Source organism: Cnephaeus nilssonii (genome assembly GCF_951640355.1).
Source record: "Cnephaeus nilssonii genome assembly, chromosome: 16".
Lineage (NCBI taxonomy): Eukaryota > Metazoa > Chordata > Mammalia > Chiroptera > Vespertilionidae > Cnephaeus > Cnephaeus nilssonii.
Window position 1 is genome coordinate 35,378,993 of NC_137087.1, and position 17,963 is coordinate 35,396,955.

Consider the following 17,963-nt stretch of genomic DNA (forward strand, 5'->3'; position numbering starts at 1 on the left):
CTTGTGATCATTCTGAAATGTAGTTTTCCAAGTTACAAGCAAACATTGTATGTTAAAATAATCTACATTATTTCTGAATTTAGAAGTGCCAGTGAAAAGTTTACTGAAGTAGAAAATTACTTTTTTAACTGAGAAATCTAGATTGTGAATTCGTAGTAGAGAAGATGATCTGAGAGTATTGATGCATAGAATATGAACAAAACATTACATATCTTGTGGTATCTAGGTAGTATTCTGGTTTGGTAGTTAGTTGCATAGAATTATAGCACTGAAAGATGTGTATAACCTATACTTTTAAGTCTCTTTTTAAAGAGGTTAATCATATACAAAGATTTACATAAAACAACTAAGGTTAAAAAATAGTTTATTAAAAATATATCAGACAAATGTAAATTTCAGTGGCAGATGATGTTGCTCTGATTTACTCTTGTTAATGAGCTGCATTTAAATATTAATCATTTAAGGTCAAATTTCTAATGTAAATATGTTCTTCAATGGGTACAACCCAGTTACCACAATAATTTAAGTGAAATAATGGAACTTTTCTTTTGAATTTGGCTTTTCTCTTTTTCTGTCCACCAGGGAGTAACTATTCCCAGTCAGAGGCGCTATGTGTATTATTATAGCTACCTGTTAAAGAATCATCTGGATTATAGACCAGTGGCACTGTTGTTTCACAAGATGATGTTTGAAACTATTCCAATGTTCAGTGGCGGAACCTGCAGTAAGTGCTCCAAATTCTCATTCTCCCATGTACTGGAACACTTTTCTTAACATATGTAGAAGTTTATATAAAAATCGGCTGGTGTCGCTCAGTGGTTGAGTGTCAGACCTATGAATTAGGAAGTCACATTTCCATTCCCGGTCAGGGCACATGCCTGGGTTGTGGCTCTAACCCCAGTAGGGGTGTGCAGGAGGTAGCCGATCAGTGATTCTCATTATTGATGTTTCTATCTCTCTCTCCCTCTCCCTTCCTTTCTGAACGCAATAAAAATATATTTTAAAAATATCTAGAAAGAAATTTATTGCGCTTAAAATTTATGCAGGAATATATATATTTCTGAAACATCCCATATTGATTAATTACATCAGTTGTTTAGTGCACTGGTCTAAAGAAGCCAAGAGCAATGTTTTAATGTCTTTAAAACCAAATTGTATTTATGAAGGAAAAATTCTGTGCTGCAATTACAAATTGCAGCCTAAGTTTTGATTAGATGGCTAAAAAAACCTGTCCTGTCACATCCAGCATCAGAATAGCAGTGGGGTTCATCAGTTTACTGGGGTTGAAGCACGGACCAATTTCTTTATATCTTAAGGAAGACTAGATATTGATAGAAATGGTGACAGGGACAATAAGAAAAGAAAAAGTGATAAGACATGGTGATGGGCTAAAGTATATTGACTGAATAGGGTTCAGTCAAAGTGTGTGCAGTATTAGAGAAAATCTGGATTTAGATTTGAGTATTTATAATGCAACTTTGTAGTTTCTAGATAAGATACCACCACATTATTTCTTTTAATAGTTCTAATTTCAGCAATATTTTGCAATTCATTAGTGGTTTTAGTTTTTAGCTTTAAGTTTTGCTTAAACTTAAAATATTTATGTAATTTAAAACAATTTTTATCCCTAAATTAATTTATACCTAGGAAATTAATTTCTTGATTTTGTTTATCTTTGTCAGATAGATGTGATCACCTTCATCAGATATTTTCTGTATTCTTAGAGAAAGGCAATTTTATCAGAGACCACAGTTTTATTAATATAGCATGATAAAGTCTTCTAAGGGGCCTCTTTGATCCTTTTGACATCTCAGTACAATTTTAAAAACTGCTGGGTGCAAGGCACTAAGCTATCAGAGGTGATTGACATAAGCTAGGAGCTTAACAGATTCATAGAAGAGAAGGAAAAAGGAAGAAAAAACTCATGCTTTTCCTATAGTACAGATATCAGTATAAGAGCCAAAAGAAAGGCATAAAATATTGGAGAAATAATAATAAGGGGAAGAAGAGAACATTCAGTTTAGTAATCTTGTATACTTTTTTTCACATTGATTCTCTTAAAAAATTTCACCAATTCTCCTTTTCTACATTTAAATTGTGTTGTTTTGTTTTATATATTTTTTGTTTTGTTTTGGTCTCAGTATTCATACTGACTACTGAAATCTTTACTAATTTTCTATGCACTCTGATTTAATACTATGTAGTAAAGCTGTATATAATTAAGTGGGAGGTTGTATATATAAATTATAAATGCTAAGAAAAAGTTTTGGGGAATTGTCACTTTCATGAAGGAAGTCCAGCTCTGTATTGAACACTGGGGAAAGCATATATAAAGGGGATTGACATTAAAACTGAGGGAAGTATTACAGGCAAAAGGAAATAGCTGGAATTGAAGCACAGCAGAAGGAAATGAGCTGGACAAGAAATGAATAGAATAGGAATAGAATGTGTGGCTCACTGTTAGAGGCCCTTGAATGGGGATTTCAGACTTAATATGACAAATACTACAGTGTCAGTGATAATGCTGGAGGCGTAAACTGTGTTGTAAGTACAGTTGTGTAAAAGTGATGATAGCAAGAGGTAGAAAATGGTGAACAAAGGAAGCCAGTTATATAACTTGCTCTAAGCCAGATGTGCTTTGCTGGAGCAATAAAATGGAATTAGCTTATTTTTTCTTCTGCCATTTTTATTTGAAAATTTTGTCAAGAGTTTCTAATCTGGTCAGGTGAATAATTCACTGAAAAAGAAGGAATCTGAGACTTGGGGACATGGATGCTGACATTTTAGTTTTAAATACGTTTTAATTCAAGTGAAGGTAAGCTGTTTACATGAAGATAGATATTCAATGAGCACTTGAAAGTATGGGTTTGAATCTTTAGATGAGAGGATATATCAGATATTTTGGGAAGCATCAGGAAAGGGACATAGTAGTTAAGCCTTTCAATTAAATGTGGTGTGAGGCTATAGGATGAGAAGGCTCAGAGGGAAATGGTGAGGACTGAGACAAGGGGAGTTGGAACAATCTGCGTTCTGGAGGAATAAGAGGAATCAGTGAAGAAAACAAACTTGTGAAAAGAAAGTGTCTTCTGCAAAGTTGGCAGGGATTTACAACTTTTTTTCTTATTTGATTATTGTCTTAATATTTCTAAATAATCTATATATCTTAAAGGGTTAAAAATGTTAATAAAGATGATCACTGTGATTTTTTCCTCAATACTATCAATATGCATATATCTGAGAAAAGTTAATTCTGATTTTTCTTTAACTAGGAATCAATCTTTAGAAAACAGTCATATCAAAGGGTATATATCAAAAGTGTGTCTTAGAAGTTCACAGAATCATAATAATGTTGGACTTGTCTTATCTATCTAAAATATTAAATTCATATTGTAAAGAAAATTATTTTTTTAATGATTTGAGGAAATCTTTTCCACTGATTTTTATTACAACTTTTTAGCTTAGTTTTTGAGAGAAATTCTGAGTAACACTGAATTATAATTGGTTATAATTGTAAAATTCTTGTAGATACACATTTTAGATGAAATCTGACTTACATAGTTAATTTACTTTTTAAAGTTCTAAAATCAGGAGTATCAGATTCCGAATTAGTGGAATTAGAATTAATAAGGTTACAAAGCATTTTCATTATGGTTGATTTTTATTCACCACTTTGAAATGAAATCATACCTTGTTTATTTATTTCTTCAAGCTAGACTTCCCAGTAAAATTTATCTTTTAAAATGGTTCATTGTACTTTGAATCCTTAGTCAGGGAAGTAGAAATTGTTGAAAGATTTTTAGTGTAATATTTCCTCTTTTTTAGAGAGCTTTTTCTTAAGATAAATGTCTTACAAATCCAAATAGAATAACCGCATGTGCTTTGATCATTCCTACTATTTATTATGTGATTTTTCAAATTGCTTTAGATATTGTATAGATGAGCTAGTAGATTTTTATTAAACTGGGAAATTCATTTACCTTGGATAGCATTTTTCCTTGTTCTTAATTGTTGGTCTTATTGATAAAGAATGGGATACTTTTTTTTTCATCTTTAAAGATAATGCCTTTTGGTGCGAAAATTTTATTTTTATTTGTGTATTTACGTGTATGTGTATTTATTTCTCATGCACTTTATGCAAGCTTGCTTTTATTTCTTAATCATTTTAACATGTTTCCTTCAAAACCCACTTCTAACCCTCCTAAGGCTAGTCACTCTTTTTAATGTAATTGTTTGTGAACTCATTGTACCATAAATTAGTTATACTTTGTCATTACTACCTTTAAGTTGCATTGCTAATACATACGCATGATATATTTTGAGAAATCATATTTTACTAGTTATTTTAATTCTTTTATTTTTAATTTTTTTGAATTTTTATTGACTTCAGAGAGGAAGGGAGAGGGAGAGAGATAGAAACATCAGTGTTGAGAGAGAATCATTAATCGGCTGCCTTCTGCATGCGCCCCCACCCGGGACCTAACCTACAACCCAGGTATGTGCCCTGACCGGTAATCAAACCCGAGACCTCCTGGTTCATAGGTTGATGATCAACCACTGAGTCACTCCAGCCGGGCACCAGTTATTTTAAAACAGACATAAGCCAAAGTCAAAATACTTGTAAATGAATTGGGGGGACGGGGGGCGGGGCGGTACACTTCAATTTGTACTTGATGTCTGTTGCATTTCTTAGCAGACATTTCAAATCCTCTCCTGTTTCTCATCATGGTGGCTTTATATACCTTTAAAAATAAAGTGTGAGCTATAGGTAAAATGAGTGATGGTTAATAGTTTTATAAATATTGAGACTTATGTTTATGGAATTTAATTTAACTTTGTATAGAGTATATTTTCTTTCCTCTTGTGAACATGCAATGATTTGCATTTTTTGGATTTTGTTACATGATAGAGACTTTAAAATATTGCAGCAAAGTAACTTTTAAAACTTACCTTTAAGCAGTTCATAGATGTGCCAGAAAGTTATTTTAAGCATTTCTAACATCATTTTAGTGTTAAAGTTTTTATGTTACTATAGTGCCAGAAGTCTAATCTTGGGACTTATTATTTTTGAAATAGAATTGACTTTCATGCCAGCAATAGAACCTTATGTTGAAGGTTCAGATTAGGGAAAATCTTGTATTGATTACATTTTGACCTAATTTATATTTATTAATTTGTTTTAGATCAGGATTAGAATAGCAGAATTACTACTTTGTATATATTGCTAATATTAACAATTAAAATAGTTTTTGACAGTTTGCTAGGTAAAGGCATTTCCTGTGAAATGATACTTATATGTATTTAACCATGCAGATCCTCATTTTGTGGTCTGCCAGCTCAAGGTGAAGATATATTCCTCCAGTTCAGGACCCACACGTCGGGAAGACAAGTTCATGTACTTTGAGTTCCCTCAGCCATTGCCTGTGTGTGGTGACATCAAAGTAGAGTTCTTCCACAAACAGAACAAGCTAAAGAAGGTTTGCACTTTACTTTTATTGGGAAAAATATAAAAAATAACTGTACCTTGAATAGTAACCTTAGATCTTTTGTGTAAAGTATTTTGTTAGGCAGAAATCAATCTGTAAGGAGATATTAAAAGGTTTATTTCATTTTATGACTGATATCTAATGAATTAGAATTGGTTTTCTGTTAGATTTGCACATGCATTGCTTACTATGGCATTGATGAGCCATTATAATGGTAAATAATCCTATTAAAAGGAAAAGGACAAAAGACCTTTTAAAGTTATATGTAACTTGAGATGAATTTTCTTTAACTTGAGTTATACAAAGAAATTTTGTAAAAATACTAAAGATTGTATACATACTACATGAAATCAGTTATAATCTTCTTAGAAGGGGTGATTAATTACCTGAGAAGAAGTTAGCAAGGGATCATGAGTTTCAAATAAACTTGGTCTGGATGTATAAATAAGATCTGTTTCATGGTCTTGTATAATGACACAAACTACTTTCCCCATTTTGGTTTCTGTTTCTTACAATTATGTCATTTTATATTTTGCTTCCTCAAATTTACTAAGTATTTCGAGTTTTAGCTAGAAGAGAAATAGGTATGAAGAGGAAGTAATAAAGAATGAAAAAAATGTGGTATTATTTAAACATACAGGTTTTAAAAAGTGAGGTTTGTATCTTATTGATCTATATTTAGAAAATGTAAGCTCATTTTAAAACAAACTATCTTGTTTTAAAATATTATAAGTGAACATTTAAGATGAAGCTAATGTACAAAATTTTTAATTGGTGATGAACAAAAATACTAGCTTTTGTATATTGTTACTGCCTCTTTAAACATCTGTATAGCACATTACCAATTTTTAGAAATTTTTAGTAATAGGATTGATTTAATTTTCCTGATTTTTAGCTTTTTTTGAAAGAAAATAAGAGGAAGTTTCATTTACTACAAAAATTTTTAACTCTACTTTGACTTATTAGAAGAAATATAATTTTCTTTATTTAGAATCCAAGTAGTTAGGAAATAACAAAACGTTAAACTGATTTTTTCACCAGAAACCTATTTTTTTTTTAACCTGTCCTATATAAATATATTTCAATAACTTTGAAAATTATTTTTTAATAATCCAAGAAGTGCCCAGCCGGCGTGGTCACCAGTTCGATTTCCAGTCAGGGCACATGCCAGGATTGTGGGCTCGATCCCTAGTGGGGGGCGTGCGGAGGCAGCTGATCAGTGACGTTCCTCTCTCATCAATGTTTCTATCTCTCTATCCCTCTCCTTTCCTCTCCCTCTAAAAATCAGTAAAAACCTATAAAAAGAAGATGATACTATCTAAATAAATAAACAAATAAACCAAGAAGCGTTAGCAAATGTTCTAAAATTAAGGTAGTTATTTTTTCTTCTATTCATTGTAAGACAAGTACACTTAAAATCTTGTATTTTGCCTTTAAAAACAAACAAGTACCTGAATCACTATTTCCCTGTACCTTTAGGAGTGTGCTAATTTGTATTTCAGTTATCACCTGTGCATTACATTAACACATGTAAAGTTAAAGATTCGATTAAATATTTATAATATATGTGTAATTTGGATTACTTACATACATTTCCATTATATGTGATTTTTCTCTTCCTGTTATAAATGTTTGCAGTGATTTAAACAAAAACAGGTTTAGTATAATCAGTGTATTTATATGGAATCCACATTTTTGGAAATTTGAATATTACTAGCTTATTTTCTTCTGATTCTAAGTAAAATATATGTGTAGTTACTAATTCAGTGACTTTGGTAAAATAATTAAAACAAATATTTTTTAAAAGGCAGTGCTAAGTACTGTTAAAAGCTGCAAAAACATTTAAGATATGATACTTAAGATCTTCCATGGGTGGGATAACTTAAAGATAAATTAGAATAAAATATTTAAATGACCAGATAAGGTATCACAAGACTGTACATCTTTAATTTTCAAATGATCCATGCAGACCAAATTCTAGTAAGTGAAAGCGGGAACATTTTCTTTGTTGGTTAAGAAAGGTTTGAAGTAATGAACGTCTGATGCCATTTTTGATTAATAAGAGCTCATATTATTAGTAAGAAGTGATTCCTTAAAAATAAGCATTTTATAACAAAAAATGTCAGAAGTACTTACCGTCTCCCCTCCCACTCCATATTTTATTATGAATTTTTTCAAACATTCATTGTTACTTAAGAAACTAGAGCTGTTTAATGTTTGTATTGCCATAGCAGTAAAAATGTATCTGCCTTGCTTCATTGGGAAGTTGTACCTGATATTTCAAGAACTTTTGTTAAAGTAAATTTTGTAATAGCTGTTGAAACATAGAGGAAATTAAATCCATTTCTGAATTTTTAAATACATACATACATACAAACTCAAAACATTTTTAAAGGCTAATATTAGACTAGAAAGGAGACATTTTACTTAAGGTTTTAAAGCAAAAGTAAGCTATCTTATAACTTGTGGAATTACATTTTTGGTTTAAAATGTGAAGAAAAGAAAAATCATGTGAATTAGATACAATGGATTTCCCTATATTAGTCTTTGTGTTTACCTTTATTCAAAATATTAAATAACATGGCTTATTTTGACTTATTGTGGCAAATGTTGAATATAGGTAACATTTTCTTTTTAAAAATATTTCATTTTATTTTTTAGGACAAAATGTTTCATTTTTGGGTAAATACATTCTTCATACCAGGACCAGAGGAAACGTCAGAAAAAGTAGAAAATGGAAGTCTATGTGATCAAGAAATTGATAGTATTTGCAGTATAGAGCGATCAGATAATGACAAGGAATATCTAGTACTCACTTTAACAAAAAATGATCTCGACAAAGCAAATAAAGACAAGGCCAATCGATACTTTTCTCCAAATTTTAAGGTCAGTTAAAAACATTTTGAGGAGTTGGTGGGTGGCTCTGTATGTGTGCTTCTTTTATTCTAGGTGTATAGCCTAGTGAAGGCTTTGCTTGACTAATTTTTAAATTAAATATTATTTAGAAGTAATATTTATGCAGCAGCAATCTGATAGTTTCTAATAAAATTCAAGATGTGTAAAAAGTCATGAAAGCTGTACTTTCCTTATTTCTTTGTTGTTTGGTAAATTTGAGGCAGTCGTTTGGGAGGAATTAAGTAAGTGGGATATGAAAGAGAAATGGGGGAAGTAAAGGGTAGAAGAGAACTCTTAATTATTTGAGAAGAATTCATATGGGATGTTCTCATTGATTTTACTCTTGTACTCCTCCAATTTATTCTCAGTCCCTCACAGTGATCTTAAAAATAGATTGATTCAATCCTGTTGACAATTTTTAAGATGTTGTAGTCTTGGTTTTGCCCAACAAGGACTTGCATTCCTTAGCACAGGCCTACCTCCTATATCATCAACTGGAGACACATTCTCTCCCTTTTCCTGGGATTCACTCATATTGGTCTTTCTTCATCTCCAAAATGGTTCTGCCTCTGGTCTTTCCAGTTCTTTTCCTCTTCCTGTACCTCTCCACCCTCAGCCTTTTCCCTACTCTTCACATAGATACCCTTCTCATATTCTTGTCTTATCTTCAATTTTATGTGGCCTGAAAGGTGTTCTCATCATCCTCCCCTCTTACCACCTTTCTACAATTGTTTCCTCTTATTATGGAATTATTTGGTTTGTTTTAATTTCATATATTTGTGATTGTGTGTGTGTGTGTGTTTCTGTGCATAGGTAATGATTCTCCAGGTTCCGAAATGGAGGTTTGATATTTTTTTCTTTCCCTTTCCTATTTCATACTCTGTTTGACTTCCTCCCCTTGCTTTGACCATCCTTCCTACTTTCTCTCTTTAAAAATTCTTACTTCATTCCATTTGTATATATAACAATCTTAATCATAGCTTATAAGTATAAGAATATTGCTAGTAGTAATAAAATAAAGGGGGTGGCTACACATTTTAACTGAAAATAGATGCAGTATTAAGTACCTTTAGATCGTATATTTCCTTAAAGTATTTATGAAGTGTCTTTTAGAATCCACAGGTTTCCATTTACTTTCTTTTCTTTAAGTTTACATTTTTCTCAATCACTAGCTTTTAAAGTATAACTTGCTCTAGTTTTATTGTTTTCTGTTTTAATATATTTTATACTTATGATTACAAATAAAAACTTTTAATTATCAGTAAACAAATATCACATGTTGGTAAGTGCTATGAAAAAATAAAGCGGAGGCTCAGCTAGCATAGCTCAGTGATAGAGCGTTGACCTATGAACTAGGAGGTCATGGTTCAATTCCCTGTCAGGGCACATGCTAAGGTTCTAGAGGGCATGCAGGAGGCGGCCAATCAAAGATTCTTTCTCATCATTGATATTTCTATCTCTTTCTCTCTTTTCCTCTTTGAAATCAATAAAAAATATATTTTTAAAAATAAATAAAGATGTGATAGAGAATGATCTTGTGTGTTTTTTAACTGACTGGTTAGAGAAGGTCTCCCCAAGCAGGTGGCATTTAATTAGAGGCCTAAATGAAATAAGTGAACTACACAAATATCTGAGAAAAGAGGGAAGAGCAGGTACAAAAGTCCTGAGATATTAATGAGCTTGGTGTATTTGAGGATCGATAAATAAGTCATTTTGACTAAAGCACACTAGTCCGAATGTGAAGACATTAGAGTGTATTTAGCACAGGAAAGATCTAATTTGAATGTTCACTCTGTCCACTTCTTTAATATATATAGGCTGGAGAGGAGATAAGATTGGAAACTGTTGCAGTGATTTAGTTCAGATGAGAAGTGGTGGTGGTTTGGACTAGAGTAGTGGCAGTGAGGGGTAATGAGAAGCTATCAGGTATACAGTTGACTCATGCGTGACATGGGTTTGAACTGCGCAGAACCACTTATATGAGGATTTTTTTTTTTCAATAAATATAGAGTTGGCTCTCTGTAACCCTGAGTTTTGCATCCACAGATTCAACCAACAGGGCCAACTGTATGCATTGTTTTATGCCCTTTTATATAAGGGACTTGAGCATCCACAGATTTTGGTATCCACGGGAGGATACTGGAACCAATCCCTGATGGGTACCAGGGGAATAGCTGTAAAGTTTTTGGGGAATTGAAAGTTATACACCAATTTCCAACTGCACAAGAGTTGGTGCTCCTGACCCCTTTGTTGTTCCAGGAGCAACTGTTTATGGATTACTGATATAAAAGGAGAAGAATTGATGACTCTTAGATAATGTGGGGAGAGGCTGTAGATATAATAGAGTAAGCAAGGGATTCTCATTTAAATCCCACTAGATATGTGGTCTTCAGCAGGTTACCTAATCTCTCTGGGCCTTAGCTTCCTCTGCTTTAAAATGGAATTCCTGTCTTGTAGAGCTGTTTTGACAATAATTTTATCTAAGCCTGTAAGGCCCTTGGTTGTCTATTTAAACCACTGTACGATGTTAACTTTCTTTTCCTTCCTTCAGGAGAAGTTTTTAGGGCTAATGAGATCTTAAACATCATTTTTGATCAGTATTTTATATAGTGCTAGAGGCCTGATGCACAGATTCGTGCATTGGTGGTGTCCCTTGGCCTGGCCTGCGGGGATCAGGCCGAAACTGGCGCTCCGACATCCCCCGAGTGATCCTGGATTGTGAGAGGGCACAGGCCAGGTAGAGGGACCCCATCGGTGCATGATCAGGGCTGGGGAGGGACCGCGGGAGGGCTCCAGGGCATGTCCGGCCCGTCTCGCCCATTCCTGATTGGGCCACACCCCAGCAGCAAGCTAACCTACCAGTTGGAGTGTCTGCTCCCTGGTGGTCAGTGCGTGTGATAGCGACTGGTTGAACCAATGGTCGGACACTTGGCATATTAGGCTTTTATTATATAGGATAATATTTGTATTTGTTTAGTATTTTTGTATCAGAAAATACATTGATTTTCAGATAGGTAGTAAGTGAAACTTTCTTTTGGAACTCAACTGTTAGTGAATTGAATTTGTGATGAAAATATATTTTGTGAACTATTGATGAACTTCAGTCTCAGTGTATATTTCTTTTGTATATTTAGATAATGCTTGAAGTTAATGCTTATTAAAAATATATATTAACGTGCCAATTTATCTTTTTACCATATAAGAAAAGACAGTGTAAGAAATTTTAAGAAGGGGTTGGGGGGTCATTTAAAAGGCAGCTGCCTTTTAAAGATCATGTTTGTCATAGTACTTAAAAATGAATCTGCTAAAAGTATATATCTATACTAAGTAATTTAAGATTAGTCTGATTTATGGATTTTCCATTTAAACTTTCTCTTTTTTCTCTAGGTGAAGCTGTACTTCACAAAAACAGTAGAGGAGCCATCAAATCCAGAGGCTAGCAGTTCAACTTCTGTAACACCAGATGTTAGTGACAATGAACCTGATCATTATAGGTATTCTGACACCACTGACTCTGATCCAGAGAATGAACCTTTTGATGAAGATCAGCATACACAAATTACGAAAGTCTGAATTTTTTTTTATGAAGAGGGATAAAATACCATGAAAACAAACTTGAATAAACTGAAAATGGACCTTTTTTTTTTTTAATGGCAATAGGACATTGTGTCAGATTACCAGTTATAGGAACAATTCTCTTTTCCTGACCAATCTTGTTTTACCCTATACATCCACAGGGTTTTGACACTTGTTGTCCAGTTGAAAAAAAGATTGTGTAACTGTGTCATGTATATACCTTTTTGTGTCAAAAGAACATTTAAAATTCAATTAGGATAAATAAAAATGGCACTTTCCCATTTTATTCCAGTTTTATAAAACGTGGAGACAGACTGATGTGTATACGTAGGAATTTCTCATTGTGTGTTCTGTCACCAACTGAAGTGGCTAAAGAGCTTTGTGATGATATACAGGTTCACATCCTACCCCTTTGCACTTGTGGCAACAGATAAGTTTGCAGTTGGCTGGAGGAGTTTCTAAAGGGTTTTGCTACATTCTAATGCATGTATTCGAGTTAGGGGAATGGAGGGAATGCTCAGAAAGGAATATATTTTATGCTGGACTCTGGACCATATAACATCTCCAGCTATTTACACACACCTTTCTTTAGCATGCTACAGTTATTAATCTGGATATTTGAGGAATTGGCCGCTGTCACTGCTTGTTGTTTGTGCATTTTATTATTTTTTTAAAGCATATTGGTGCTAGAAAAGGCAGCTAGAGGGAGTGAATCTGTATTGGGGTACAGGAATGAACCTTGCACAACATCTTAAGAATCCACAAATGAAGGGATATAAAAATAATGTGGTCATAGATAAGAAACACAGCAACAATGACTTAACCATATAAATGTGGAGGCTATCAACATAGAATGGGCTTGAAACATTATAAAAATTGACAATGACTTATAAATATGTTTTCTCAAATGTAATGAATGCTCCATCTCCTGTGTAATCAAGGCCAGTGCTAAAAGTCAGATACTCTTATTACCTACATCAGTCAACAACTTACACATATTTTATTAGTTTTCAATCATATACCTGCTGTGGATGCTTCATGTGCTGCCTGCAAGCTTCTTTTTTCTCATTAAATATAAACTGTTTTGTAATGCTGCACAGGAAATTTCAATTTGAGATTCTACAGTAAGCAGTTTTTTTTCTTTAAAGATTTATGATGCACTTATTCAGTCCAATAGCTGTCAGCCGTTCCACCCTTTTGACCTTACACATTCTATTACAATGAGTTTTGCAGTTTTGCACATTTTTTAAATGTCATTAACTGTTAGGGAATTTTACTTGAATACTGAATACATATAATGTTTATATTTAAAAGGACATTATTTGTGTTAAAAAGGAAATTAGAGTTGCAGTAAATTTCAACACTGCACAAACAATAAGGCATTTACTTTTTCAGTAGTAGTTGTCCCACATAATGCTTTTAACAATTTGCTATTGAAAGAATAGATTTTCTTTTAGATGTGCAGTGTTGAATTATTTCTTGATAGTGCTAGACTTAGAACTAGGGCTTCTTTTTCACTTAAGTATCATATATTTGATATGCCCAGACTGCATATTATTTTAAGCAGAGTACAACTACTAATGTAAAGCTAATGTGAAGATATTATTAAAAAAAAAGAATTTTCCCCCAGAAATTTGGTGTCTTTCAAATAATAGCTTGCCCTTGAAACATTTGAATATCCAATTTATTTCTTAATGGTGTAAAATCTCATTTTCAATAACTTATTGGTGCTGAAATTGTTCACTAGCTGTGGTCTGACCTAGCTAATTTACAAATACAGATTGCATAGGACCTATTAAAGCAGCATTTATAGAGTTTGATGGTAAATAGATTAGGCAGAAATTCATCTAAAATATTCTTAGTAAATAATGTTAACATGTTTTCCATACCTCATCAGTTTTCATTCAGCAAATAAAATTTTTAAATTTTTAACAAAGCTCTTAGGATTTACACATTTATATTTAAACATTGTTATATAAAGAATTGATTGACTGCTCATAAATTAAATTGATAAGGTTAGAGACAACTATTCCTAAGATCTCACCATTGGAATTTATATGCCACCTTTCGTAAAAGCTGAAAATTGTTGACTAAGTTGAAAATCATTGATGTTTTGAAGATAGTTATTATTACTGTTATTTGTTACAGTTTTGGGCACAGTATATTAAAACATAACTTGTATTGTTCCGATATGTAACATGGAGGGCCAGGTCATAAATAATGACATTATAATGGGCTTTTGCACTGTTATTATTTTTCCTTTGGAATGTGAAGGTCTGAATGAGGGTTTTGATTTTGAATGTTTCAATGTTTTTGAGAAGCCTTGCTTACATTTTATGGTGTAGTCATTGGAAATGGAAAAATGGCATTTTATATATATATTATATATATATAAATATATATTATACATACTACTCTCCTTTATTTCAGTTACCATCCCCATAGAAGTTGACAAGAATTGCTATGACTGAAAGTTTTTGAGTCCTAATTAAAACTTTATTTATGACAGTATTCATAATTAGCCTGAAATGCATTCTGTAGGTAATCTCTGAGTTTCTGGAATGTTTTCATAGACTTTTTGGATGTGCAGCCGCTTATATGTCTGAAGTTACTTGAAGGCATCACTTTTAAGAAAGCTTACAATTGGGCCTTGTACCATCCCAAGTCCTCTGTAGCTCCTCTTGAATATTTTTTGCCATAATTATTAAAGGGTAGTTGAATAAATAGCATCACCATTCTTTGCTGTGGCACAGGTTATAAACTTACGTGGAGTTTACTGGCAGCATCAAATGTTTCAGCTTTAAAAAAATAAAAGTAGGGTACAAGTTACATGTTTAGTTCTAGAAAATTTGTGCAATATGTTTATAACGATGGCTGTGGTTGCCACAAAGTGCCTCGTTTACCTTTAAATACTGTTAATGTGTCATGCATGCAGATGGAAGGGGTGGAACTGTGCACTAAAGTGGGGGCTTTAACTGCAGTGTGTGGCAGAGTTGCCTTCTACCCTGCCAGTTCAAAAGTTCAATCTGTTTTCATATAGAATATATATACTAAAAAATTTCAGTCTGTTAAAACAGCCTTACTCTGATTCAGCCTCTTCAGATACTCTTGTGCTGTGCAGCAGTGGCTCTGTGTGTAAATGCTATGCACTGAGGATACACAAAAAATATGTGTACAGAATAATGCCTCATACCAATCAGATGTCCATTTGTTATTGTGTTTGTTAACAACCCTTTATCTTTAGTGTTATAAACTCCACTTAAAACTGATTAAAGTCTCATTCTTGTCATTGTGTGGGTGTTTTATTAAATCAGAGTATAATTTAAATTGCTTAAATTTGTTGAAATTTTAAATAATGGGCAGCCAAATGTGCTTAATACATTTTCTATTAAGTTTTTTTTTCCCCCCTGCTGTCCTTCATAGTCTACAATTATTAAAACATGGACTTTGTCAGCTTGGGAGTAGAGTATCAGTCTACTCATGTTTGAGAATGGCACTTTTTAGGGCTTTAGTCAACACTTAATAAATTGTTTTAAGCACATTACATTACATAACATTCTAATCTTGAAAAACTTCAAGATTCTTGAAAATTTTGTGCATTTTTTTTTTTAACTAAGCCAGATGTCTGCAGATAATTCCCCAGAACGGATTTGATACTTCAGATTTCAATTTGTGGCTTTTTCATTCTTTATGATTCTGTAGTCTGCCATTAACATATGGGAAGCTTCATCTACTCATTGTGATTAGTGCCATTTAAAAATTTCTATTCCAGAAGACTTTAAAGAACTTGGTGTACTTGAATTCAACTTTGTTATTTCTAATCTTAAAAGCTTAAAGACTAAGGCATATCCTTTCAACAAAGCATAGTAAGGTAATAAGAGTGGCTGTACAAATGTTTTGAAAATAAAACAGCATTTATGTAACTGGAATTTAATGTTATTTCAAGTTTAAATTTTCTCCATGTGACTTTTTAAAAGTGAATGTGAATAATGTATAATATAAAAAAGTATGATAAGTGTGTATACACACAATTTTTTCCTTTTTAAGTATGTTTAGAAATTATACTGGAGTCTAAAATTGGTGATTTCTAAAAAATAGGATTTACTGGCAATTTTATTTTTGTTCATGCTCTTACTATAGTATAATTTGAGCTGCTTAGTTAAGTGAATGCCATCACCATTTCCATTGAGAATTTAAAAATCACCAGTGTTTAACATGCAGGCTTCCAAAGGCTTACAAAAAATCAAGACCCTTAAATCTAGTTGATTTGCTGCTAACGTGAAACATTTTTTTGTTATTTTAGTCTTGCCTGACAGTTAACCTCACATCTAAATGTCTTAAATAGCTTAAGAATAAGTTTTGATTAGCAGTGCTGTTACTAGTACAGAGAGAAATGTTTGTGAAACAATAATAAATATTCATTCTGAACTGGTATAAGGACAGTACCTAAAAGTTAGCAAAAAATATTAGAGAAAAATATTTTAAAACTTTTAAAGATGAAATGTTTGAGACTGATTTTCCTATGGAATTATATAGCTATAGGAAGCCCAATGGTTAAGTTGCTTGTCGGTTGTTTTCAATTTTTAGAGCAAATTTATTCTTTTTTGGCCTGATGTTGCTATTTTTCCATCTTTCAAGAAATCATACAAGTATATCAGAATGTAGGTAGCCACTCTGACAAATTCATAGTGGTTGGTAGCTTTTAAGTTTAATGTGAAAACAGAAAAGGACAAAATAGTTGTGTCGGTGGTAAAACATTAGGTTCTTAAATTAGTTATTTTGAGAATACTTTCCCATAACTACAACAAAATAATTACTCATAATCCCACCACCTGGAGACAAAGCCATTATTAATACTTTAGTGACTATACAATCATTTTTCTATATATTCATGTTTATTTTCTTTAAAAACGAAATTTGTACTGTGCATACTCTCAAAGCCTTTAAACTTAGTATTTCTGTCATGGGTTTGTAGAATGTGCAGTTACATCAGGAAATGGACAGTGGCTTGATTCTTTCTAATGCTACAGATGCAGATTGTGTACAACTATTGAGAGCCCTTTCCAATTGCGTGAGTGTTTAAATATTGTTGGCATCGGGATGGTATCAATGTTTAAGTAAATAAAACAGCCACATTTACTTAGCAAGAACAAGCTTAACACTAGATACGTCTCTTTAAACACCATTTTAAATATTTGCATTTTGGAATTATATGTAACATAGATAAACAAGAATATGTGAAACACTATTAGTAATCTTCATCACCTTTCTATTTCCCTTATAGGTGGGAAAAGAAGGATGAGATTTTCAGTTTTTATAATTCCCAAGCAGTTGCTTGGAGTGAGTTATTTTAACAGCTTAAAAAAGCGAAGGCTACTGCTGGTTTATCACTTCGTTGTCTTTAAATCTGTGTGCTCATGTGACTTCCATTACATCAAAAACTATCTCATGAATGTTTCACTATTAGCTCTGGAACTTACCATGCTTAGTATAATGGTGGGCTTTATATCAGAACATACAACTCTTGACAGTTATTTGAGAATTTTGGTGAAAACAGTTTAGTTGGAGGGTAATACATAACTTAATAAGCCAATGTGTTGATATTTTAAGAAAATTTTTGCATACATAAGTGAAGTCAACTGCCATCTTTTGAGCATTACCACATTTTAAAATCTGCATATTTTTAATGAACTTTTAACAAGGATTTATATTTTTTTAATTAAAAATAATTTATTTCTCTTTTGTTGCATGTGGATTTTCATTTGTCCTTAAAATGGTCAGAGAGTTTGTTTCTGTGGACTAGAGCAAGACTTGTAGTCATGGCTCCAGTGTTTCAGTTTGTGAAATTTGTGTACTGTAGTGAAATTCTTAAAATGTTTAGGTGTGGCTTTCTGTATCATTTATTGGCTTTTACTTATGTGCACCTTAAGGATTTTCTGCCTACTCTGTACAGTTGTCCAAATGATACCCCTGGTTTACAAATTCCCTTGCAGTTTCTATTTTCTTTTG

General features: G+C 32.5%; 1 protein-coding gene across 1 annotated transcript in view; it reads left to right on the forward strand.

Annotated features, from left to right (window-relative positions):
* Positions 1–17,693, forward strand: part of PTEN (phosphatase and tensin homolog) — a gene marked incomplete at its 5' end in the record, with an annotated part of 80,685 nt that extends 62,992 nt beyond the window's left edge. The window contains 4 exons of the mRNA XM_079793263.1: positions 583–724; positions 5,311–5,474; positions 8,145–8,369; positions 11,766–17,693. Of these exons, the coding sequence (XP_079649389.1) occupies positions 583–724; positions 5,311–5,474; positions 8,145–8,369; positions 11,766–11,951 (717 nt within the window). The remainder of the gene's footprint in view (positions 1–582; positions 725–5,310; positions 5,475–8,144; positions 8,370–11,765) is intronic.
* Between the last annotated feature and the right edge of the window lie 270 nt (positions 17,694–17,963).